The sequence below is a fragment of the Alosa alosa genome, chromosome 19, assembly GCF_017589495.1.
Source record: "Alosa alosa isolate M-15738 ecotype Scorff River chromosome 19, AALO_Geno_1.1, whole genome shotgun sequence".
Taxonomy (NCBI): Eukaryota; Metazoa; Chordata; class Actinopteri; order Clupeiformes; family Clupeidae; genus Alosa; species Alosa alosa.
The window spans coordinates 14,661,253-14,687,696 of record NC_063207.1 but is presented as its reverse complement, the minus strand read 5'-3'; the positions used below and the strand labels follow the sequence as shown (position 1 = coordinate 14,687,696).

Genomic DNA, 26,444 nt, shown 5'->3' with positions numbered 1-26,444 from the left:
ATCATTTTCTTTTTCTTTTTTTATGTGATTGTTATTTTACCCCTAGGAAATGGACTCTGAAATTCAGCCAACTCTTTAGATGGGAAATCTCACTAGACTTCATAATTACTTACTGGATTTATGTCATGTGTGTGGAGGGGGGGAGGGGGTTGCGAGAGAAAGAGAGAGAGTGAGAGAGATCGCCAAATTGTTGTGAGCATTGTATCCAGAAAAACAGCGAAGCAAGTGCTGATTGCAGGTTTATTTTTAGGGCGTTGATCTGATCAAGTGCAGATGAGATACCTCTCCTCCACTGGCTACTACTGAAAGCAATGATAAACAATATCCCACTACAAAGTACAACGGGAACATGAATAAAGTTTGCCAAAACTCTGCAGTAAGTCATAAATAAACACAATTACATATCCATCCTTTGAAGAGCAGAGATCTATACGTCCTTTGCTAGCTCTGTGATGTAAACGCACAATAAACATTTCATTAAGAAGGAGAAGACGGAATCAAAGTCCTCCCTCTGGCACTGGAAAGAGTTCTGTCCTAGTTTATATACCGGGAATGGAGATTTTCTGACGGATACTTCTACCAGGAAACTAAAATGTTTTAATCTCCCGCATTGGGTACTAGGAAACAGAGAGTGAGTAATTGGTGAGATTGTCATCTTGTAATTGCAATGTTGGTTCAATTTAGATAATATAGCTGTGCTTTTAATCACTCTGTTAAGTGGTTATCCTTAAAGGAGGTGTTATTTCTTTGGCGTTGGAGTTATTCATGTGTTTGCTTAATGTAAGGAATTTGTGGTGATTATTATTTTAGTTTATAGTTAGTCATGACTAGGACTGCACAATTATCGCAATCATAATCGTAATCGCAATATAACAACACAATTGCCTAATCGCAAAAGCTACAAATAATTGTGCCCCGTTAATTTTGTCTCATTTCTGACTTTTATGTTCATTTCATCCTCCTTGACTATGCCACTTCTGGTTGGTGGGTATGCATAGTGTGTGAGGGGCACAGAAATTCTGATTGGTGAGCTTCACAGTTGGTCGGGAGTGCTGTGCTTCTTGTGCACTGAGCGTGATCACCAATCAGGGGTGGCATAAATTAAAGAGACTTTTCAATATTGAACTGAATCACTTCATTGACATTCAAAAGTCATATTCGCAAAATCACAATCGCAATATCTGTCAGAAAAATCGCAATTAGATTTTTTTTTTTTTCAAATCGTTCAGCTCTAGTCATGACTGTGTGGTATTGCAAAGGATGACTTTGCCTCCTTCACAAGTCCTTCCTTCTGAAGGCTTTTGTTCACATCGTGACACGTATCTCCCTCACACACTCTTTCTTCTTCTCCTCCTCTCCTCATCCTTGTCCTCTGTTGCATCCCTCCTGTGTGCGCTGGTAGCCTGGCATGAAAGCGGTCGTGGGCTGGCGCCGCGAGAGTAATGGTGATGTCATCCATTATTGATCGCCGCTCGTGCAGTTCCTGAGGCTCCTGCAACGAAGAGCCTGTCAGCGTGTGCGCACACGCACACACACACACACACACACACACACACACACACACACACACACGCTTGCATGCACACATACACACAGTCCTAAATGCATCATCACTCCCAAAATAGCAACAAGTCCCCACACACACACACACACACACACACATACACCTCTAAATATATGCATGCACATATACTGCTCTGACCCTGAGAGGCAAGAACACACAGGCAGGGGTTGGCTCAGGTCCTAGCAGCTAACACTGTGTGTGTGTGTGTGTGTGTGTGTGTGTGTGTGTGTGTGTGTGTGTGTGTTTGTTATCATTGTGGGAGCTAGCATTATTTTGGGAGAGATGATGCATTTGAGCAGGATGTTTGTGGGTGTGAGAGTGTGTATGTGTGTGTGTCTGTGTGTTTTTAGTTGGGTCTGAAACTACTGCCAATGTGGTATGACTATGAGGGATGTCACCACACCCTAGTGATGTTCCATAACATTTTAGCAGTGCTTCTATAAGGTTGAATTGAACCTTTTCACTGCAACTGTACACATTGATGTAGCGACTTTAACTTAGCTTAGCTTAGCCATTAAAATCTTGAGATCTGTTTTGCTCATTCTTGTCCTGAGAGCATGGAGCTGAGATCCTTGCCATGCTGTATACTGTGTCCCTTATTGCCTCCAGGTTCTTTGACCAATGTGCTGCATTAATTCTGCTTTTTAATGTGCTTCATCTTTTAAAGACCTTGAGCTTGAATATGATTCAAATTAGAGGCAAAACATGCTTGCAGTTCAATGTCCTAGGAATTCAAACCCCTTGTTTTCAAATAAATCTTTAAAGAGATTCATAGGTCAGGTTTCGGGGCTATTTATAAAAATAGAAGCAGTCGTTTTGCTACGATGTCCTTGCACACATTGTTTCAGTCCGAGATGTTGTGAGTATGTGTGAGTGAGAGAAAGAGAGAGAGAGAGAGAGAGAGAGAGAGAGAGAGAGAGAAGAGGGAGTGAAAGGGTGAGAGTGTGCATATGAGTTGGAGAAAGGTTGAAGGAGAGCGTGTGAATCTGGAAGAGAGAAAAGGGGGTAGAGAGAAGAGAGAGAGGGAGAGAGAGAGGAGGGGGAGAGATTGTGGATTCTGTCAGTATGTGAGAAAGAGAGATGGCATGCGTGTAGGAGGCATGAGAGAAAGCTATGGTGTGTTTGTGTGTAGGAGCAAGCTAGAGTGAAAGAGAGAGGGTTTAGTGGGATATATGTCTCTGTGTGAGTGTGTGTGTGTGTGTTGTTGAAGAGAGAGTGGGCGTGTGTCGTGCAATGTGTGGTGGTTCTCCTGAGAGAGATGCTCCTCTCCTCCCAGGAGATGACCTTGGCTGTGTCCTCTGTGTGTGTGGGGGGGGGGGGTGGCGGTTGGCAAGGAGGGATATGTGATCGGGGTAGGAGGGATGTGTAACTGCAGAAACACACACATACTTTTTAATCACACACACACACACACACACTACATACATAAACACACACTCATGGGTACACCAATAGCCATACGCTGTCCTGTTGCTGACGTTCTAGATGTACTGGAGATGTAGCTGATGCTTTTGACAGAGTAATTTCAGAAAGGGATATTTATGTGTATAGAGTAGTGTGTGTGTGTGTGTGTGTATGCGTTTGTGTGTGTGTGTGTGTGTGTGTGTGTGTGTGTGTGTGTGTGTGTGTGTGTGTGTGTGCAGTAATGGCAGTGGTGTGTGGATGTGATTTGCATGGATCCTCTTAAAGTCCTGCCCTGTAAATTACACGGCTGCTTTGCATATTGGGTCGTGGCGGCTGATTTATTGGCCAGTAGACGTGGTCATTTTTTCAGTGCTGGTGTGATCAGGGCTCTTAATAAGTGGTGAGTGGTTATAGTGGCCATCTCTCCACCAAGGACCAAGACAAAGATAGATTGCCTGTGGACTCCCATGCATGTTTTAGCCCATAGAGGCAGTGCCCTTCTATGAGCCAGTTTAAACTCACTTACTTTTACACAGCCTTCCTCAGTTCTCATTCATCCCCGTGCCTCAGCTGCACAGCAATACAGTAGGCTATGATAACAGCAGCCCCTCATAGATTAACACTGTGAAGTGATGCTACATATATGCATGTCTCTCTTGGACTCTTGACCTATTAACTTCAAAATGACAAATAATGATGATTATAAACAAAGACAATGCCAGTTTGTGTTGATGATTTGGTGATTGTGATTACATATGCAGTGATCCAGCAGTAAGGGACTCTCTCTCTCTCTCTGTCTCTCTCTCTCTCGTTCTCCTTCCCTCCCTCTCCCCCACCCCCTTTCCTATGAACTGGGTCCTAATTGCTTTTAAGGAGGTTGCAGGTCACAACCATTTATTTTAATTAGTGTAATGACTCGCCTGATCAGGGACCTGTGCAGACCCCTGAGGCGTATTGACTGAATCCTCACGGGTTACTTGATGGCCTCTGTTTTAAGAGCATATTTGACCTTCTCTGGTCCAAACTATGCAGATGCGCTAGTTATCATAATTACCTCTGCTGAAATGTGCTACTCAGAGAGTGGCCACATTAGAGGATCTCATTAAGGATTATTGGGAGGCCTTACTACCAGGTGAGAGATTCATTAAACTGGCGCCATATGATGCCAGATTAAAATGTACCTTTAAACTTTGGGTTGTGCTCAGACAACAGCTATACAAATAGAAACTGTCATGATTGTCCCCAACCTAATGTATACAGGATAAATATTATTTGTCTTATTTTTGTTTGTTTTGATTTTGTGCTTTGTAGCAGCTGGTTGCTATATGTGCGTTGCTTCAGAAATTCTTCTGTTGCATCGTCATGTGTCTGATTTAGCAACTTAACCTTTGGGCTTGACTGAGGTCACATTTTTGAATTTATTTAATTTATTTTTTTGCAACGGACCAACACAAGTTTAGCACGCACAGTGGATTACAAGTGGCTGGCATGTCCTGCTAGACTGTAATACCCCCCATACTCACCCACATCCCCTCTTGTAGCTTGCAGTTGTTGTTGTTGTTGTTGTTGTTGTTTGGGATCCACCCAGCGGGCATCTTCCTTGCTGCCGGGCACTAATCTGGCCCCTCTGGGACGGGGGCAGTGATGATGGTGATGACGGAGTGAAGTCTGGTGCACGAGGGGGGTGGGGGTAGGAGGGTGCGCGAGTGGGCATGGCCGGGCATGGGCAGGCATGACGTCATGGCAGGGAGAGCACAGAGCGTGGCGCATGGCGTTCCGATGTCCCCAGAGAGCAGAAGGGCTCAGTGAGGTCACGGCGTGTCGTGAGCAGCAGATTGCATCATGCTTGGCATCGCCCAGCCAGCCTTGTCTAATTCCTGTGCTGTGGGTCTGTTGGCTGTTGGCATCATGGGCCATGGCAAAAGGCACTGCCTGGGCATGGGCCACGTTTCTACTGTGGCAGTAGCTTAGGGTTATGTAATTGTTGTGTTGGGATAATAAGGTGTTGCACTCCCACAGGACTCAAACAGTTGGTCAGTCAGCAACAAAGTGTGTGTGTGTGTGTGTGTGTGTGTGTGTGTGTGTGTGTGTGTGTGTGTGTGTTTGTGTGTGTGTGCGCGCGTGTTGAATTTCTTGCTCACTGTTTGTTTTATTAAAGCTACTTTCTCTCAGTTTCACGCTGTTTGTATGTTTTATGTGTGTTATTTTGTGTAAATTAAAGAGTAAGTGTGTGTTTTTAGACCATGTTGATCCGTGGATTTCATTATTTTGTGTTGCCTACTTTGTGTCTGAGGGGGATAGTTGATTATAATTGACAGCACACAAGTGTGTGTATATGGTCACACATAAAGTTGAGCAAGTTGAGCAATATGGTGTTGTTTTTTTTAAATGTCTCTACAGACGTGTTAAAGAACTAGTGTCAATACCTCATGCCTACACCTGGGATGATTGTAAATGTGCGTGTGTGCATGTGTGTGCTTCAGTGTATGTGTGTGAGAGAGAGAGAGAGAGAGAGAGAGAGAGAGAGTGATGTATGTGATGTTGTGTGTGTACTTCAGTGTATGTGTGTGTGAGAGAGAGAGAGAGGGTGTGTGAGTGTGAGTGTATGTGTGTGATGACGTTTGTGTACTTCAATGTATGTGTGTGTGAGGGAGAGAGAGAGTGTGTGTGTGTGGATGTGTGTGATGTTGTTTGTTCTGTTGAGTGATTGTTGTGCTCTCTCTCCCTACAGCCATCCATGAGTTTCCAGAGGACGTGTTCACCCCCAAACAGCGTGCTCAAGGAGCCATCGCACTACACATATTTGCAGTAAGAGAATTGTCTGTCTGCCTGTGTGTGTGTATGACTATGTGCATGAGAGAGGGATGCGTTACAGTGCAGGACACACCTCAAATGTATTTTTGTATATCTGTGATGCAAAGAACTAGCTACTCTTCCACAAAAGCAAAGAAGCTTTTAAACTATTTTTAAAAGATAACAAATATATATATATATTTACTTTTAAACTATTTTTAAATATATATTTAAAAATAGTTTAAAAGTAAAGTACATAAAACACAGAATGCATCTGATTGAAAGTAAGTTGTTTGATTAGTGAACAGAAAGCATCTGAGAACAGTTTGGTCTAAGTTAAAGCTTAAGTAAAAGCTGCTTCACCGTGTGTAGTTCTTTAAGCGGCTTTTACAAACTAATAATTCTCCTGTGATCTGAGAGATCTGGAAGGTGTGTATTGCTGAAACATGTCTGATAGGTAGTTTGGCCCCGTCCCATTTTGTGATTTACAAACAAGCAGTAATGCTTTCAAGTCAATTCTGTAACTTACTGGAAGCCGGTGCATGGACTTATGTATTGAAGTAATATGGTCAAATCTTTTTTTATTTTTGTAAGAATTCTAGCTGCTGTATTTTAAGCTGATGGTCTTTTAAGGAAGGCCTGTGAAAAGCCCATTGCAGCAATTAACCCTACTGGGTTTTTCCTAAATCTCAGACCACTGTCAATTATGACACCAAGTTTTTAACAGCATCAAACATGATAACTTCAGTTTTTTCATTGTTCAGCTGAAGAACATTTTGACACATCCAGTTGTTAATTTGGTCAATAGATTGACAAAGAGATTCAATATACATTCAATATGTAGTCATTAGGTAAGTAATTGGTTGTCATCAACTATGATAGGAAATCAAATTGTTCTTGCTGATTTGCCCAAGTCGGAACAAGGTTGAATAATAGTGGCCCCAAGATCAATCCTTGGGGCACACCACAGGTCAAGGACATTGGTGTTGATGTACAGTTGCTGATGGCAACAAAGAATTACAGTCATGTGTGTATGTGTGTGTGTGTGTGTGTGTGTGTGAGTGTGTGTTTTAAATGCAGACTAACCCTGATCCCCCCTCCTGCCAGTCAGGTAGCACACCACATTTGACATCACACCCTTGGCCCTCCCACGGTGAAGTCGCCCGTCTCTGTCCGTGGGGCAGGGGCAACCGCTGGCAGTTATAAATACACTGTCATCTGGCTGTCAGGCCTGCGTGACTGGGTGGCCAGTTCTGCTGAAAACAGCCGGTTGCTCAGACTGCCCTTGGCTGGTGCGGTCACCGCTGCGCTGAGTTGGGCTTGCACAACAAAAGACACGTGCACAACCTCAGATAACTTCCACCGCTATTAGCTTCACTGGGTCTGCCAAAACACAGTGTTCATACTGTAAAAGCCATAAACTTCAAGCATGTTGCTGTGAACTGATAAAAACATGTTTCATGTGAGTATGTTAGAACACAACGTAGCTCAACACAGGATAGGACATGTAACAGTTTGCAGTTTGTGGTTTAGTTTGTTGGCTAGATTCAGTTGGTCTCATCAGTTTCTGAAGGTATTGTGTGTGTGTGTGAGTGTGTGTGTGTGTGTGTGTGTGTGTGTGTGTGTGTGTGTGTGTGTGTGTGTGTGTTAAGACTGCTCCTACCATTGCCACTTTCAAAACCCAATTGAAGACCACCCTCTTCTCTATGGCTTTTTCTTGTTTTTTTTTATTGCTTTTATTGTTTTACTTATTCTACTATTTTATTGCTTTTATTGTTTTTACTTATTCTACTACTGTGATATATTTTATACTTGTGATATGTTTTATACCTGTTTACTTTTATTTGAGGTAATGCCTTAGCTATGTAAACCACATTGTGTCTACCTGGGGTATGAAATGCGCTATATAAATAAAATAAATTGCCTTGCCTTGCCTGTCTCCAATCCATTCTCCTTCTGACTTTTATTCTCTCTATCTCATCATCTGTTTCTCTATCTTTTTTTGTCTGACCCAAGGCACTCTATATGTTCCTGGCTTTGGCCATTGTCTGTGATGACTACTTTGTGACGTCTCTGGAGAAGATATGTGAGGTGAGTTGAAGGACAGTCTTATATCCAGAGAATATGTGCGTTTGTGTGTGTGTGTGTGTGTGTGTGTGTGTGTGTGTGTGTGGATAGCTGTTGCTTGTGGCTTATGTTTGTGAAATAAAGTGAGCTGTTGTCTATCGAGGCTAGTCTTCCTCTCAATAATTTACATGAGGGCGAAAACAACTAAGTGGAATTTGAAAACCCCCTCCTTGATTAATATTTCAGAAACTGCATCTGAGTGAGGACGTGGCAGGAGCCACCTTCATGGCTGCCGGAAGTTCAGCCCCAGAACTTTTCGCTTCTATTATAGGTGATGCACGAATATTCACATGCACACTCACACACACTCTCTCTTTCTTTCTTTCTTTCTTTCTTTCTTTCTTTCTTTCTCTCTCTCTCTCACACACACACACACAACACACACACACACACACACACACACACACACACACATACACCCCACACCTGCACACACATGCACTCATACATACAAACACACACAATTTAAATACACTTATTAACTCTATTTAATTTCAATCATGGCCTCATTCCTGTAAGACTTCAGGTGTGCACTGTAGATTTCATAATTTAATCATAAAAGCCCTTCTAGGCGCAAGTGTTGGAAATTAGCATTAGCTGTAGACACCACGATACATGCATTAGATAATTGTTTTCAGTGTATCTATGTATACTGTATCTGTCTCTATCAAATAATCTATAATAATAATAATAATAACCCCACTATGCATCATTTTATGCAGACATAGATACAGCATATAGTCTTAAGGATTTGATATAAAAATGTGTTCTTTAATGTTTACCCTGTGTCCTCCCTCCTACACAGGGGTGTTCATCACGCATGGAGATGTGGGGGTGGGCACCATCGTGGGCTCGGCTGTGTTCAATATCCTCTGCATCATTGGCGTGTGTGGCATCTTCGCTGGGCAGGTAAGCTGTTGGTCGCTATCTGCACTGATCTCTATTGCATAAGGTGTTTAAAAGAATTTGACTTGAGATGAAAAATAGGCTTGAGGAGCTGACATTTTGAGGTTGGTACGATTATCAAACACAGGAAAATATGGAAGGTTTTCCTGAACTCTTTGGGAAAATGAAATAGAAAATAGATGGAACCTCTAGTATGCCTTTATTATTTGCCGACATTTTAAAGGCTATTTATTCCTATGCTATGTAATTTGCTCATGTGCATAGCCTTTTGTAGCCTACATCTCTGTGAAGTTCACATATCAGTGCATATGCATGACCTACAATGCATGGAACAGTGCATACTACTGTATATATAGCCTACACACTTCACAACCACAGAGTCCCTTTGGACACATTTCAGCAAGCCATGAATCCCCTTGTTCTCTAGACGTGTTGACATAAAAGAGTTGCTGGCTCGTGGATAAAGACTCCACAACAAAGCTATGGGCCGAAGCCTTGTGCCAACTTCAAGTCTTTTCAATGGGCCGTGCAGCAGCACTCCGCTAAAGCACACAGGCAGCAATGCCAGAGTAATAATCTTAGCTCCTGTAGGGGTCCAAAAGTCACTCAGAGAACTCCATCACTACGATGTAAGCCACAGCTCAGCCAATGCACGCCAGCGCAACAGAACCCACACAGCTGGTGAGGGTGTATGACGAATGGCACACCCATGGGATCCATTTTCGAATGGGTCAGTGTCAGATGGAATATATATACCGTTGAAGAAAGAGCTTGGATAAAAGCCTTCATTAAATGGGACTGGAAAGGAAGCCAAAGGACGTATATAGAGCAGACCTACACACGTCCCTTGTGAAGAGAACGCTTTTTCTTATTGGCTTAGATACATGGGTCACATCCAATCGCGTTTCAGGCTGCAGGGGTGGACTCCTTAGATATATAGGTATGAGCTACACCAGGCGCATAGCTGAAGTGGTCCGTTCGCGACGCGTAAAATCCATTTTAGATGAATGGTCTATTTTTTTCAAACGTACGCCCCACTGTCACGTCTGGTGTAGCTACTTCCATTGATTATAATAGAAGCTAATTGTTGCAGCAGACGCAACGTGAACGGAACGCTTCAGTTACGCGCCTGGTGTAGCTCAGCCCATAGGCAGTTATTGGGTTTGGCTTGTTAGTGAGTGGTATGGCAGGCCTGATTGTTCTGGGGAAAGAAAAAGCACAGGCATACATCTATGTCTGAATATCACTGATAATGTTACAGTACTATATAATTTGCTAGACGCATATGGTCAATATCTTGATGACCGTAACGCATCTACAGTATTTTTGGCTTTTCTTTCTGCTAGATAAGGCAAGGCAACACTACTATGCTAGTCCCATCTGCTTAATTGCCCTGCAAAGGCCAGGTCATTTGTTTCAAAATATAGGGCAGTACCAATTTACCGAGCAGGTCAGCAGGTCAAGCATATACATGTATAGAGTATATATATATATATATAAAAAAGTAAGTGTAGCATTCATTTGAGCATTTTGTATTGTGTACACTGAGTCACTGAGTGGAACACTTGGAGCAAACGTGGATGAAGTCGTGTCGGCTGTGTTCAACTTCAGTGGGCATTTAAACATCCAAACATCTTATTACAGCAAGTAACTATTTCAAAATTCCTCTCTGTACCCACCGTATGTACACTTCCTTTGAATTACATAAAAGCCTTTTCTTTTGTTGCACTGCCTGACTCAGGCTTTTGAAGTGCATAACTGTACTTGTGCTAGGTGCCCTGTTTTCGCAGCAGCCTTTGAAATGAGGTGCTCCGGCAAACGACTTGTTTATCTTCCATTTTTTAAAGGCAAGCAATTAAGAGTTAGATCTATGCCACAGCCTGTTTCCCTGCAGTGTGTAAGCATTATGCAGTGGGTGGCTAATTATTTATGACGAGATGTTTTAAGCGTGGGCCTCATTCTGCCTCCGGAGCAAATGAACACGCTGCACTTACATCATAAGTTTCATGAGGTTTGTTTTGGTAGAGATGCCAGGGTGGAAAGTCATCAGACCTGCTGGTGTTTGAGTGTGTCGTCTATGTGTGTTATCTGTGTGTGTTGTCTGTATGTATGTGTGTGTGTGTGTGTGTGTGTGTGTTTGTTATCTGTTATCTGTGTGTGTGTGTGTGTGTGTGTGTGTGTGTGTGTGTTATCTGTGTGTGTGTGTGTGTGTGTGTGTGTGTGTGTGTGTGTGTGTGTGTGTGTGTGTGTGTGTTATCTGTGTGTGTGTGTGTGTGTGTGTTATGTGTGTGTGTGTGTGTGTGTGTGTGTGTGTGTGTGTGTGTGTGTGTGTGTGTGTGTGTGTGTGTGTGTGTGTGTGTGTGTGTGTACCCATGCGTGTGTGGGTTCTTGTGTTGCTGGTCTGCTAGTGTTAACACTGACTAGCCCGTGGGCATCTCCTGTGACTCCGACATAATTCCTCTGAAATGCCCCACTCGTGCTGCCATCTGGAAAAGCAGGTGAAATGCTCGGTCAGTGCGCCAGCCAGCCTGCTAGCAGCTCAAGCAAGCACAGATTGAAAACTCAGGTGTGGGAAACACAACCGGTAAAGGGAAAAATGTGAGACGCTGAAGCACACACACACACACACACACACACACACACACACACACACACACACACACACACACACACACACACAGATCGGGAGACTGTAATGCGAGAGAGTGTGAAAGGATTTTGAACAGCAGTAAAGTGTTTTTAGTCAGCTGAGTTAGCCCTTGTGATAGTATTAAAAGGCCCTTCACCTCATGAATGCTCCACTTTGTGACATTTGATGCTCACGAGGCTGGAGTGAATGTATTTTTATGTCAAATGCAGTGATATTTTCACCGAGTCTACAGAGATGGGGGAGACGCTTATGTCCTAGTTATTTTATTCTATTTTCTCTCTTTTAGGTGGTGTTCCTCACCAAGTACTCAGTGTTCCGAGACTCCTTTTACTACACTCTCTCAGTGGTGGCTCTCATTGTTGTGAGTTCAATCATCATTTTTTGTGAAAGTGAATGTTAACCATAGTGCTGAAGCTACATGCTAAAGATAACTGGGATAAGAACAAAATATATTTAATTGCTCTCCTAGTCCCTTCAACTAAAAAATACATTTCATGTTTTCACAGTTCATATATGATGAAAAGATAGTCTGGTAAGTGCTCATCTGTTTACATTTATGTATCAGCGGTCATTATAAGACTACATTGAACAGAAAATATTACAATTTATTGAAAACCTTACCAGTTATTTCTAACAGCTTAATTAATGCATAGGTATTCCTTTAGCTATGATGTATTGATAATAAATTGTTACCCTATTATTATTAATTTAATAAACTATTGATCACCATGGAGAACTATTATGTGACAGGAGGAGTCAAGGGTCAGCTAGGTTAGCAATGGATTAGCATTGTATGTTAGTTTATCAGTGATAAATTATTGATAAAATGTAGTAAAATGTAGTTGTCTATTGCTGCTAAGTTGTTATACTGTAGGTAGTTCAGCATTAATCAAGAAACCATGTTTTGTAATTTTTTATAGGTAACATGCTAAATCCTATCACAATCTTTTTATCTATTACTAAAGGTGGGAAAGCCTGATCCTGGTGGTCATGTATGCAGGCTACATTATCATCATGAAGTGAGTCCATCCTCTACATATTCACACAATATGTATAATAACATAACATAACATAATTTCAACAAATGCAATCCACTTGTGTTCCTAATAACACAGTTCTGTGTGACAGTATTGTGTGTAGATTTGCTGCTTGTACAGGCTTATAAAGTCTATCCTTCAAATCAACACAATACCCCATTGCTGACATTGTGTTTTCCACTCTCAAGGTTCAACACCAGCATTCAGAACTTCTTCTCGGGGAAGGAGGACAAGAGTGTAGCAAACGGCAACACGATTAGCGAGATGGAGGATGGTAATGATTGTTATCAGGCTATTATGGATGACCCATCATGGCCTCTGCTGTGTCAAGGTAAGGGTAACTAGACCGGCTTCACTGGGCCTGCAGCAAACACGAACAACCAAGTGCTCTGATTCAGCTAACTCAACCACTTGCTAATCCTGAGCTTAATTTAACTGCTAATTCTTCACTAATGGTTGGATTTGCTGTTCCTCAAGAATGATTTTTTCCTGTGTCCCTAAGACCCTAACAACTGAACTCTTAAGTCTTTGCTGCTTCTCTGAGGTGATTTCCTTTTTTTCTCTCTTCTTGAACTCATTCTCTAACGTGGTGAAGCCTGTCTCTTTAGCCTTACTAAAAGCCACCATATTTGCTTGTAGTTGCGCTAACTTTCACTCTCCTGTCCTGTGCTGTGCAGCTCCATTGCTCTGCATTGGCAATGTGGCTTCTCGCTTATGTGTCATGTGATCCATGGCTTTCCCTACCCATGAGACCTAATGAGAAGTGTTCGCCTGTGAAATCAGTGAATTAGTGGAGCACAGGTGTGCTTGTGTACATTTGTGTGTGTGTGGGTGGGGGTGTGGGGGTTGTGTGTGTGTGTGTGTGTGTGTGTGTGTGTGTGTGTGTGTGTGTGAGTAAATGTATTTGTGGGTGTGTGGGCATTCAGTGTGCACATTTAGGTCAGGGGAGAGTGAAAGAATGATGTCATTTGAGTACATGCCCCCCATACATCTGTGAGTTGAGGGCATTATGTCTCCATATTTGTTTATGCATGTATATGTAGATGCATGCATGTGTGCAGGCTATGTATATCTATGCTCATATGCTTCAACATCTGTCCCTGTTAATGAGTGTGTGGGTGTGAGTTTGTATGTGTGTGTGTGTGAGAGAGAGAGAGAGAGAGAGAGAGAATGTGTGTGTGTGTCTGTGTCTGTGTGTCTGTGTGTGTGTGTTCACCCTCTGTGGGTCATGTTCAGCCTTAAATGGGAACTAGGCAAGTAATTCTTTTAAATGTTTGCACTCTACTTCACACAGTGGATAGAACACCATTTGCACAGTTTTCCATATCTCTTTGTTTTTCAGTCCATTTAGTGTTTTTTTGCCTTTTTGTGTTTTGTTTTTGAGTTTTGTTTATTTTTTTTACCATGCAAGAAGAAGCCATTGTAATGGTGTACAAAGTGCCCAATAGTAATAAATTATTCACACCAGTAGAAATATTATGATGATTATCTTACATGGATTATTATTATTATTATTATTATTATTATTATTATTATTATAGATTAGTCTGTCCTTGATCACATATCATAAGTTTTCCTTGGTTGAATTTTGTCCAGTTCCCCTTTAACCTCTCATCCTCTCATATCCACGGCAGGCAAACACACGTGTCTGTGCACTTACGTATGAGTTGCACAGTCCTCACAAGTAGAACAATAAAGAACTATAACAAATACAAGTGCATGTTAGTGATGTGTCTGCCTGATGGTGACTGTATGTGTTGTGTCCATGTTTTCTGTTTGTTTGTGTGTGGGTGTGTGTGGCGTGTCTGGCATCCTCACCGGTGCCAGGCCGCGGGTGTATGTGCGTGTGCATGTGTGGCTGCGGATGTCCGTGTCAGAGGTGCGGTCGTTCTCACTCTCACCCTATGTATTCAGTGAAGCCGACTAAGAACTACAGCCGCAGCTCGGTGGTTATGGTGGACGAGATGATGAACTCCAGCCCGCCCAACTACCGCTTCCCGGAGGCGGGCCTCCGCATCATGATCACCAATCACTTTGGGCCCAAGACCCGCCTGCGCATGGCCAGCCGCCTGATTATCAACGAGGTGCGGGTCTGCTGCGGCTGGGGCAGGAAGGCAGGAAGACTCAGGGGCAGATGTAGGTGGGAGGGTGGCATGTAAGAGGGTGGGGGCGTTATAGAGGCGGGGTTGTTGGAGGTTACCTGATTCGAAAAGGCAAAGTTGCAGGGAATTGAGATAGGGTCGAGGTTTGGAGGTTTGGAGGTTTGGCCCCAGGTGAATACAATGTTCCTTGAGTAAGTCAAATGTTTATATCTAAAATCATCTGTTTATTAACTGACAACTCTGTTTTAGTCAGTTTTATTTGGAATGTTCTAGATTGAAAAACAGTACATTTTTACTTGACATGCAATGATCTTCCTAGAGCAATGGGAGCTCTTTGAGTGTAATTGTCAGTAACACACTAAGATGTCAATAACATTGATGCATAATTAATCACCAGAGTCGGAAGTTGCACTTCACACAGGTTTCTCATCTCAATCATGCTAAATGTCTGCTCAAAAGATCACCCTGTCCTCATAATGTCAGTTATTTAAGCTAGTTATGTGTGTGAATTTCAATGATGCAATATGATTTTTGAATCAGCATTTCTATCTGTCCCCATATTGTCCATCATTCAATACACATCCATCTTAGTGACATCTGTAGTGTGTCAAGTATGCACCCAGTAGAATTTAAAAAGTTTTGGAAGCCAACAGATCATATAAGCACTTTAACTAATAAAACAAAAGTTTGGGCTTGATTTTGACTGATACATTTTTAAAAGTAGAAATAATTAAACAACGTAATTATAATTATTCATTATAAATAATAATAAATAATTAAATAACATCTAAATTGCTATAAGTTACTAAAGTTTGGCTTTTGGTCATCAACTAAGTATGTGTTTGCCACCTATCAAGTCTCATTTGTCTTTGCCAACCCATTTTCTCACATCACTGGGCACCTTGCTGGGCACTACTTTGGGTGTGTCGTTGGGCACACAGCAACAGCGGCTGGTGCAGGAGCCCAACGGGATGGATGGCACAGCGGTGGGCGACGGCAAGATGGACGCCCTGGAGAACGGCTCGGTGCCCGAAGACAAGCTGGCAGAGGAGGCCGAGGAGGGGGAGCTGTCATCTCCTTTCAATGTGCCAGGTAATAAATGTGCACACAAGCGCACACATTCTTTCACACACAAGCGCACACACTCTTTTACAGACACTCACACACACACACACATCTTAATCAAGCCAATTTACTGGGCTGGCTGTCACAATTAGGTCCCACACATTCACTATCTAAAGAGGTGACATGACAATTTAGTACTCATGGACATCTCTTAATGTCCTAATAGAAGATTTAACATATGAACATGTCAGAAATGTTTGCAGTATAATTTTATAGGCCATTTTGCTGCAGGGTTACTGGACATGATCTGGCCATGCTCCCAGTTTTCCTCTCCGTTTCACTGTCCACTTATTCTGTCCTTATGAACAATATACTCGGTCATTGGACTGAAGGCTTAAATATTTACAGTATGTTCTTATTTATTTAGTTCATTTTAATCATCAGATTTTAAATGGGAATTCCGGCATGTTCCAACTTGGGCCCCTATTGCTAAACGTCTTAGGGCCAGATGTATGTACATTTGTGAACGTAGCGTTATATGCCCCATGGTCAACACGCAGAAACCGCACACTGTGATTCTTCAGTTTCCATGGTATTTACCAAACCCGCAGTTCATTGTATAATCAGCGCTTTTCTCCTCCCCCTACCGCAATTTGCGAACATTCACAACTTCACAACGTCAAATCTAGCAAGTAGGAAAGTTTAAGTGGATGATGTGAAAGGGAAAGTAAGACATTTGAATGGCCAACGAATGTTAAGGTTGCTTTTGATAGAGCACAAAGACGCAAAACTGGTGCTCTGAATAGAGATTCTGTTGTCTTTGAAAGTTTCTCTTATTGACGCTTTTCACCGCAATTTGGATTAACACCTGCTTTTACAAGGTGGAAATATTTCACCGCAAAATAGACGTACAATTTTTGTACATACAGAGGAATACCTAATTAGGCGTATTTTACGCTTCTCCTCCCATCTTTTTACACGAAACTCCCACTTTCCCCTGACCCTCCTATGAATGCATATTCATATGAACTCCCACTTTCCCCTGACCCTCCTATGAATGCATATTCATATGAACTCCCACTTTCCCCTGACCCTCCTATGAATGCATATGCAAAAGTGCAATTTGCCATTCTCAGCTCCCGCGACAGGCAGTCTGCACTTTTACCTCAGTGCGGCTTGTTTGTACATACCTCGCCATTTTTTTACGTGCATGTTGCGAAACAAATACGCCTGAAGTGGTCGCAAAAGTACATCTAGCCCTTAGTACTTTCAAAATGACAGGATAAAAAACATTCAGTTAAACTAGCTAGCATGCTGCTGCTGGTAATGCATTGATAAGTCCCCTTTAATGTGTGATTTGACGAACTATCATTCAGTACATGCTCACTGATAGGATAGCACTTCATAACCCAAACCCCCAATGACTCATTATGATTATTAATTTGACCATTTACCCTGATGGCCCATAGGGGGCGCCATGAACAAGGTCAAGTGGCTCATCTCTTGGCCGATCCTGCTGCTGCTGTTCTTCACCATCCCCAACTCTGCCAAGCCCCGCTGGGAGCGCTTCTTCATGCTCTCCTTCTGCCTCTCCACAGTCTGGATCGCAGTCTTTTCCTACTTCATGGTCTGGATGGTGAGTGCTGTTGAAGGATAACATACATTAAAATCACTTAACATAAAATCAAATACCAGAAAAGACCAGAAAAGACACCAAAGGCTACATCTAAGGATTCTCTGAACAACTGGTTTAAAAGTGGAATTTGGGTGTGGTGCTTATAGCCTGGGAACAGTCAGTGAAAAAGATGCTAGTACCCAGCAGAATGTTTCCAGAGCACAGTGAGTCACAGCAGCCTTTTTTCTTTTTTTTGTAAGAACCAGCAGGCTGTAAAGGTCGAAGGTCACTTCAGCTCAAATCAATTTCCATGTTTCTCTAAAAGCGCCATTACAAACAAATGTGCCTTTATCTTGTGTTTGCGTTTGCCTCTGTCCAGGTGTCCCTCATTGGTTATACTCTTGGAATCCCTGATGTCATCATGGGCATCACGTTCCTAGCTGCTGGCACCAGCGTTCCCGACTGCATAGCCAGCCTCATTGTAGCTCGGCAAGGTGCTGGCCTTATCTCCTTTATCTCTGACTTGCTTTGCAGTTGTTTTGCTATGCTAATGTGCCTTCACAAACGGATAGTAGCAAAATGGCCAGATGATAACTCGATTGTGATTACATTGTGTGTGTGTGTGTATGTAGGTTTGGGAGACATGGCAGTCTCCAACACTATTGGCAGTAATGTCTTTGATATCCTAGTGGGGCTCGGGGTCCCATGGGCAATCCAGACGATGGCTGTCGACTACGGTTCTGCGGTACATCTTTATTTCTCCTCCGCTCTCATCCTTTCTTTCCTGTCCCCGTTCTCCTCCACTCTCATCCTGTCTTTCCTGTCCCCGTTCTCCTCCACTCTCATCCTGTCTTTCCTGTCCCCGTTCTCCTCCACTCTCATCCTGTCTTTCCTGTCCCCGTTCTTTCACTCATCTTCTTTAATACTTCATTTCTGCTGCGTTCCAGGTTCAGATCAACAGCAGAGGGCTGGTCTACTCCGTCGTGTTGTTACTCGGATCAGTGGCACTGACTGTGAGTACAGGCTGAGGTGTTGTTGTTGCTAAGGTCTGATTACATAACTGTGTGCTTGTGTGGTGTTTGTGTGTGTGTATGTATGCAGTACTGTACTGTAGGTGTATGCCAACACATATGTAATGAATGTGTGTGTGTGTGTGTGTGTGTGTGTGTGTGTGTGTGTGTGTGCGTGCGTGCGTGCGCGTGCGTGCGTGCGTGCGTGCGTGCGTGCGTGCGTGCGTGCGTGCGTGCGTGCGTGCGTGCGTGCGTGCGTGCGTGCGTGCGTGCGTGCGTGCATGCGTGCGTGCGTGCGTGCGCGCGTGCGTGCGTGCGTGCGTGCGTGCGTGCGTGCGTGCGTGCGTGCGTGCGTGCGTGCGTGCGTGCGTGCGTGCGTGCGTGCGTGCGTGCGTGCGTGCGTGCGTGCGTGCGTGCGTGCGTGCGTGCGTGCGTGCGTGCGTGCGTGCGTGCGTGCGTGCGTGCGTGCGTGCGTGCGTGCGTGCGTGCGTGCGTGCGTGCGTGCGTGCGTGCGTGCGTGCGTGCGTGCGTGCGTGCGTGCGTGCGTGCGTGCGTGCGTGCGTGCGTGCGTGCGTGCGTGCGTGCGTGCGTGCGTGCGTGCGTGCGTGCGTGCGTGCGTGCGTGCGTGCGTGCGTGCGTGCGTGCGTGCGTGCGTGCGTGCGTGCGTGCGTGCGTGCGTGCGTGCGTGCGTGCGTGCGTGCGTGCGTGCTTGCGTGCGTGTGTATGCGGATGTTCTGTATGCATCTATGAACATGTTGTTCCCATCTCTTCTGCTCCACCCACCCCCATCCCACTCCTACCCCTCCTCCTCCTCCTCCTCCTCCTCCCCTCTGCTGCCCTGCAGGTTCTGGGGATCCATGTGAACAGGTGGAAGCTGGACTTCAGACTGGGCGTGTACGTGATGGTGCTCTACGCCGTCTTCCTCTGCTTCTCCATCTTGATCGAGTACAACGTCTTCACCTTCGTCAACCTGCCCATGTGCTTGGAAGAGCTGTAGGGCCTGGAGGCCTGCTTGGGGGTGGGGGGAGGAAGCGGCGGCGTCCTGGATCTCATCCAGGCACCTCCAACCTTCCCCCCCACCCCCCCCCCTCCACCCTCTCTTCTCAGTGTCAGCATCTGGAACACACACACACTTGGTCTTCCAACCTGGCAGCTTCTGCTTGGAACTAAAAAAAACAAAAACAACAAGAACAGGATAGGAATAGAGGTACAGCTACTTTCTTCTTCTTTGAGCGACCGCTGTTGTTTTTTTTTGTTATCGGCCAAAACTGAGACTCTGTGACTAAAAAGACAGTCGTGCAGTTGGATGAGGAGCTTTTTGGGATTTGGAAGCATCCGGAATATTTCTACGAGGCTCCGTCTTGGAACCATGCCTACAACGTTCTCTTTGATGTCCCAACCCACCCCCCTTTCCTTTCACTCGTTTCCTCTCCTCTCCATGCCTAGCCTCTCTTCACTTCTCCAGCCTCCTTGCTCTTCGCTCTAGTCAGCCCTGTGCTGCGTAGCGCCCTCTCATCTCATCCTAGCTGGATCCTCCCCACAGGGAGTTCCGCCACATGTCCACACCCTTGCATCAAAAAAAAAAGAGTGTTCTGCCGAGCTGCATTATTTATACCTGTCTGAAGGAGTGCTACAACTAGGCCCACCACGTATTTCATTGTGCTGACAAATAGGCAGAGCACCGCGTTGCCATATCACTCTCAAGAGTACAATATTCTCCATCTCTCAGAACTACAGATTACAGCATAATCTATCTTTCCCCTGAGAACTGGAAAATACAATTGTCAACTCTCCAAAGACTGCTAACCATGTTTTGTGACGTAATTCATGTCTTTATGAGGAGTGAGGAGTGCTACAGCGTTATTTCATCCATCTCATTAGGAGACTGTGTTAAGCTTGCCTCCCTGAAAAGGGCCGCACTGTCCATCTGTCTTTTAGGAGTAGCACAGTATCGTTTTCTCTGAAGAATATTTCAGTTTCTGACAGAAAAACACAGCTCCAGTCTCAGCCGTTTAAAATACTCGTACAACAGTCCTGTTTGAACAAAACAAGGATGAAGGCATATTCTAGGCTTATTTTCAACATAATCTCTGTATGTCGCATCAGACAGGCACTTAAAATTTGTGCAGCAATTTATGTGTTTACTGGTATCCAGAAGCTAAACTCAGACATAAAGCTTAATTGGCGAATGCGTTTCAAAAACATGTTTGAACATGTTTCAAAAACACAGAAACCTGCATGAATAAACAAGTTTTAAGATGAAACAGATCCTTTAGTCTCTCACCAGTTCAGCTCCTAAAAGGGGAACTTGTGATGCTTCTGAGCTAAAGTTGCAAATACTTTTTAGTATTTAGTATTTAGTATTTAGTTTTAGTTTACTACCATTAATAGATGCTAGTAGTTTTTAGCATCTATTAATGGTAGTGTGCTTGCTAACTAGCTTCCCTTCTAATTGAGCACACATAGAGTGATTGCAGTCATTGTTTGCATGGTAATCAACAGTTCATTGTCAGGTTGAGCAGATAAAGGTTAGGCTGGAGCGTGTAATGTTTCCTTAAACCACTGATACTAAAGTGGTCTGGTGTCCATGCAGGATCTGTCACATATCTCTGGTTGGGTGAAAACAAAAGTGCTTGGCGGGGTCGAAACCCCTTTGAATCAGGTTTGGTGTTGAGCTGTGATGAGTGAATAGAACTGGCAAGCCCTGCCTGAGACAGCAGAGTGTCACAAAGCATTATCTGTGAGGGCATAAATGCACAGTCCCATGTGAATCTTTGCCTATGACGCACACTGGCTTAGTGGCGTGCAAGCTGCTTAGTAATCTCTCGGAAAATGTTGTACCATTTTTGCTCAATTAAATCAACAACAAAAAATTAGTCGGAGTTGATCTCCGAAATGCGCTGTCTTGGTTAGCTGACTGATGAAGTGGGCATGTTGTCCAAGTTGATTTAAACACACGCACGCGTGCACACACACACACACACACACACACACACACACACACACACACACACACACACACACACACACACACACACACACAGACACACACACACTGGTGTTACAACAACAGCAGGGACAGGCCTAAGACTGCAGTCATATTAATTCACCTGTTTCCTATGCATTTGAAATGACACTAAAGAGGAGCTATCGAAAGCACAAAGCAGCTGGATACAGCAGCTGCCACTATGACTATGCCTCTGTCTTACCTCACCATGACAACTCTCTTTTCTCATGGACAGGTAGTTCACCAACCACGGTTTGATAAGTGAATCCTCTTTTTGTGAAATTTATAAATATTTAGGTCAGGTAACACATTCAGTGATGTGAAAATAGTGACATGCTTTAACTCCTGTCAAGCACAAACACTGTAAATTGGGCTTATTGGATTTTGAGACTTAATATGATCCTTGTAAGGGGCCATACACCACTCGTGAAACCACCGTGTTTGTCTTAGAGTGCAAGTTAAACGCAATACTTGTACTTCTAAGTATCAACCAAATACACTACAGACGAGAACAACAAAAACTACACTATCCATCTCTACTGGAGAGCAAGCCGAAAATACGACATCACCCTGAAGAGAAAGAAACAGATACACTATTATCATTCTCCGAGTTCCGCCAGTAACACCACCACGCATCTCAAAGACTGTGACAGGAAATTCCCATTTCATATCATGTCACAAAGGAGGTCAAATATCAGAGGTCAGCTTTCTCTGGCATAGGATAGCTGTCAGGGGATGAAGCCTAGAGGGCAATGGCATGGGCTGACATGGATCAATCCCGTTCAGTTACCTTCAAACCCAAAAAGTGGACAATCATACGCCCTCTGATCATGTGTCCCACAAATTCCCCAAGAGTCCTCATCCACACCCCTTCCTCTTTGCAGTCAGTGTGTTCGACATTTGGGAATGGTGCTCCACCCTAAGGTCTCAGTCGAACAAGTTTTATGCAAATAATTTTTTTTCTTCTTCTGTTTTTCCTTATGGATACCCAATGTGACATGGACATGTTGCACATATCAACGTGTGGACACATTTCGAAGATATCTTTTTTTTTTTTTTTTTTTTTAAAGGGTGCGGGACATTCCAACCCTTTCACTGTGCAATAAATGAGATAACCTATGAAAAATATTGTGATCTGCATGGGAGATGCGCACAAAGATGTTTTGTTGCGATCCAAAATAATGAGGAAATGGTCAGTGGAACGAAAACATTAATGCGGCACCAAGAGTGCTTTCTGTAGTAAGACCTGCAAATGAAATGTGATTTGTGACTTTTTTGTTTCCTTTGGCCCTTGTCAGTCCAGTCTTTGCTCCCATGAGCTTGACAGAAAAATGACAAGCACAGAATGAAGTGAAATCTGCATGGGTTTGTATGAGATTTTCTAGTCTCTTGTGATGTTTATTTTTATGGAGTCTTGTTTGCTCGTTGGTCCTCTCCACCTCTCCAGTGTCACAACCCACATAGGCATTCAGTATTTCACCAGATTTCCAGTCAGTGTAGAATGCAGTGGAGATTCCAGAGGGATTTACTGCCCCCTGGTGTTTGTGTAGTGAACAAGTAATTCCATCACAAACTCCATGTTTGTTGCCTTGGGCATTTTATTTGGAAAAACAACAAAAAAGACGTTTGGGGACTTCTACTTTTATTCAGTAATGTAAATGTTACAGCTACTGTTTAATTTGTACAGAATAACTAACTGTTCAACCTGTGTTGTACAAATGGAAGTTGACACTCACTCTGAAACAGTGCTTCCATCCCTAGAAGAGTGAGTGCACAACTTCCATTAGCCCCTCAGTGTTCTGCAATGCATCTTATAGCTGTTTTTTTCCCTTCTTTCATTTCACACTCTTGCTCTGGACCATTTGTGGTGTTTGCGAAGCCTGCATAACCTAAAACTAGAAGCCATTTTCTCAAGGCAGGGGGAGAGAATTAAGACCTTTCTACAGCGGACCTCCTAAAACTGGCAGCTACAAGTCAACTTCCGGGCACTTTTTTTGTTAAATTCTTTATTCATTCTCTTTGTTTTTTTTATTTTTATTGAAGCTGTTATTTGGGGCGACAGGGTGTCAGTATGTATCCTGTGTTGTGTCAGTGAGTAAGTAATCTGTCGGTGTGCAGTTTTGAGCAGTGCTGTCACTGTTTTGTAGGAAGACTGTATTAAAATGTCACTGTATTAAATGTACACTGTATGTATATAAAATATAAATATATATAAATATATATATAAATATGTAAGATGATATGTATTCATATATGCAGTTTTATGCTGAAGTGATGATGTGTGGCCCCTTCTGGAGGCCCCAACTGTTACACGCACATCTTCGAAACCAATATATTCACACACACACACACACACACACACACACAGGCAAACATGCTGTCACATACTGTGCATCTAACTCAGATGTGTTTGTGTTCTCTCACTTTGAGCAGGAGGGTCTTGCTTTGTGAAAAACCGGAAAGCATGCAGGTGACATGCTGAAGTGTTTTTTTTTTTCTGTTTGTTTACATCCTACGTGCAAAGGTAAACAATGACACTGATGATGACTTACTGGAATTCAGAGACAAAACAGCACACAATCAGCCAGCAGTGACAGCCGAAAGTCCTCATGTTTGTGCCTATGATATGGGAGAACTTCTCTCCCTGAGACTGCAGTGTTTAAACACAGAGAAAGTTGCCCTGTCTACTCGTTCAGCAAACAGTTGGGAGATTAACAAGATAGAACAACTCTCAAGCTATACTGACCTTGTATGTTGAAGTCGCTGTGGGATCTGTGTTACGTTAATGCCATGGAAAGGGAACTTCCAAAAAGCCATGTCTTGTTTGGACACTTAAACAGACTTATTGGATCAAAAGTTCTCTAATCCTCATTAAAACATGCATTCTATGAGTCTTACTTTTGGTTCTCTGGTGTCTTGGAAGAAACACCGTATAAAAATAAATATTTGAACGACTTATCAATTGGGTAATGTTCCTTCATTGATGTTACGGTTCAGCAAGGGATGCATTCATGGAGCACTATTTTGTGAAAGATGGGAAATCTTCATCAGTTCTTCATCTTCATGTTGTATGCATCATTCTCCACGTCATTTATGTTTCTGTAATAAGGCTGTCTTTGGTGTACTAGGTAGGCTGACACACACAGTCAACACAGAATTAGACACAAGCAACATCCCATTTATCATGTAAAATGTGGCCAAATCTGTGCAGGTGGTTTTGTACATAGAATAAGAATTAGATTCTTTATCATTTTGCAATTGACTTATTGAAAATCCTTTTTTGTGTGCCATGATTATTATTATTATGACTCTTACAACTAATATAACTATTATTATTATTGTTGATGATTATTGTAAATGGTAGATTTTATGATTAGTTTTCAATTGTTAGTTGGGTATTTTTATAGATGTATACATAGTATTTTTCAAAGCTGAACAGTGAGCTTCATGAAATGACTCAATTATTGTTTGATCCCTGCAGGGTAGAGAGTCATGTATGAGTTCACTTGGTGTTGCCAGTGGCGATAAACTCTGAAGTTGACTAGCAGTCCTGTCTTGTTCCTGTCTGCACCCAAAGTTATTTACACCTTTTACCTCTTCAAAAGAGACACTTTAAAGAAGTTGAAAAACAAAAAAAGTTGTTGCTCTAAGCTTGACTGCACTGTACAACTTGCATGAAGACGCACACTCACACACAGAGAGACACAAGCACACACACAAACAGCTCTGTCCTAATCAACTTTCTTACTAAATCTCTCAGACACACATCCAGAGAATTATACTTATAGACTGAATGTGACCTCATACACTGTGAGAGGAACACTTTGTGAGATACTTCTCCAGAAACCAGTGAAAAAGGCAAAGGACTTTGTTGATGTGTGACATTTTAACTCAAAGACATTGGTGTGTAACTTGAATGTATTGTCTTGCTATCAATGGATGTATCCAACCAATGCATTTTACTGTAAAGCAATAATATGAAGATGATAATGATGTAAATTGTTATTTGAATAATAAAAACATATATATGGAGAACACATAACAAACGTAAGGTTGTGGAACATTACTTAATGACAATCTCTGACAATCTCTTCCTCTTAGAAAAAAAAAGTTCAGAGCACACCATGATGACACCTCTACATTTGAGTTTTTTATACTACATCCAGTGCTTCCAAAATAGAATGTGGACTAATTTATGTCCATTTCCTCCTCCCCTGAAACAGGTCACACTTCCCACAAAATCATGTTATGTTTCACAAATCCACACTGATCAGATTAGAAAGTCACCTGCCATCATTCATGCATTTCAAGCACCAAACCTCTAACTATTGGCCATAACCTGCGACCTTTTTATTTAAACATCTGTAATGTTTTCTTGTCTGCATGAGTATGAGGATGAGGTGCATTTTGGTGATGGCCAATACTTCAATCAGATTCATAGCCTGTATCCTGATGTGTTGATATTGAGGCAATGATTCCATGCAATGGCTTGGGCTTCAGGGCCCCCTGACCCCTTGGGCCCCTGGGCCTTGGCCCGGTAAGGCCCGTGCAGTAATCCATCTGCCCCTGGTGTCCACTGAGGATGTGCTCGCCGGTGATGTTGAGACCACTAATGGCCGTGCCAAACCCACCCAGGGACTGATGGCCCCGGCACCAGGTATTCAGGACCCTGCCTGCAGCAGGACCCAGACTCTGACTTCAGTCCTGAACAGCGGCAACCAGAAGCTCATCACTGACAACCCCCAGGACAGCTCTAAAACCACCCAGAGGAGAAGCTATGCCCAGGACCAACCACTTCCTCAGAAGGAGTCCTCTGGCCCCAGCTGCTTCCCCTTCAGACTACTGCTGAGAAGACTTTTCAGGAAAAAAATAGATAAAGTCCTCTATTGTTCAATTGGTCTGTATGTCTTAATTGAGATATATAACATAGATAAACAATAACTAATTAACCTGTTACGATACAGACAGTGATATTAATATTGATAGCCTAGATAAAGGGTCACAACAAGTAGGCCACTAATATTAAAACATAGCTCCTCACCTCAAATCAAACATTCAAGAATGAAAGGTGGAGTTGAGGACTCTTTCCTAAATAACTACCTGAACCATGGCACCGAGGAAGACATTTTTATGGTATGTTGATCTCAAGGGCCCTCATCAATCT

The 26,444-nt window shown here is 43.1% G+C and overlaps 1 protein-coding gene across 4 annotated transcripts in view; it reads left to right on the top strand.

The window, feature by feature from the left end:
* The window catches only part of slc24a4a (solute carrier family 24 member 4a), a 37,085-nt gene extending 17,733 nt beyond the window's left edge, over positions 1–19,352 (top strand). Inside the window, exons 3-17 of one of the 4 annotated variants that reach the window (XM_048228472.1) lie at positions 5,700–5,776; positions 7,778–7,852; positions 8,075–8,159; positions 8,694–8,797; positions 11,731–11,805; positions 11,951–11,976; positions 12,410–12,463; positions 12,670–12,755; positions 14,309–14,565; positions 15,525–15,675; positions 17,118–17,284; positions 17,643–17,757; positions 17,896–18,008; positions 18,211–18,276; positions 19,118–19,352. In XM_048228472.1, the coding sequence (XP_048084429.1) occupies positions 5,700–5,776; positions 7,778–7,852; positions 8,075–8,159; positions 8,694–8,797; positions 11,731–11,805; positions 11,951–11,976; positions 12,410–12,463; positions 12,670–12,755; positions 14,309–14,565; positions 15,525–15,675; positions 17,118–17,284; positions 17,643–17,757; positions 17,896–18,008; positions 18,211–18,276; positions 19,118–19,270 (1,604 nt within the window). In that variant the 3' untranslated portion in view covers positions 19,271–19,352. Of the gene's footprint in view, positions 1–5,699; positions 5,777–7,777; positions 7,853–8,074; positions 8,160–8,693; positions 8,798–11,730; positions 11,806–11,950; positions 11,977–12,409; positions 12,464–12,669; positions 12,813–14,308; positions 14,566–15,524; positions 15,676–17,117; positions 17,285–17,642; positions 17,758–17,895; positions 18,009–18,210; positions 18,277–19,117 lie in introns of all 4 variants that reach the window. The other 3 variants (XM_048228473.1, XM_048228474.1, XM_048228475.1) reach the window with 3 other exon arrangements.
* The last annotated feature ends 7,092 nt before the right edge of the window (positions 19,353–26,444 follow it).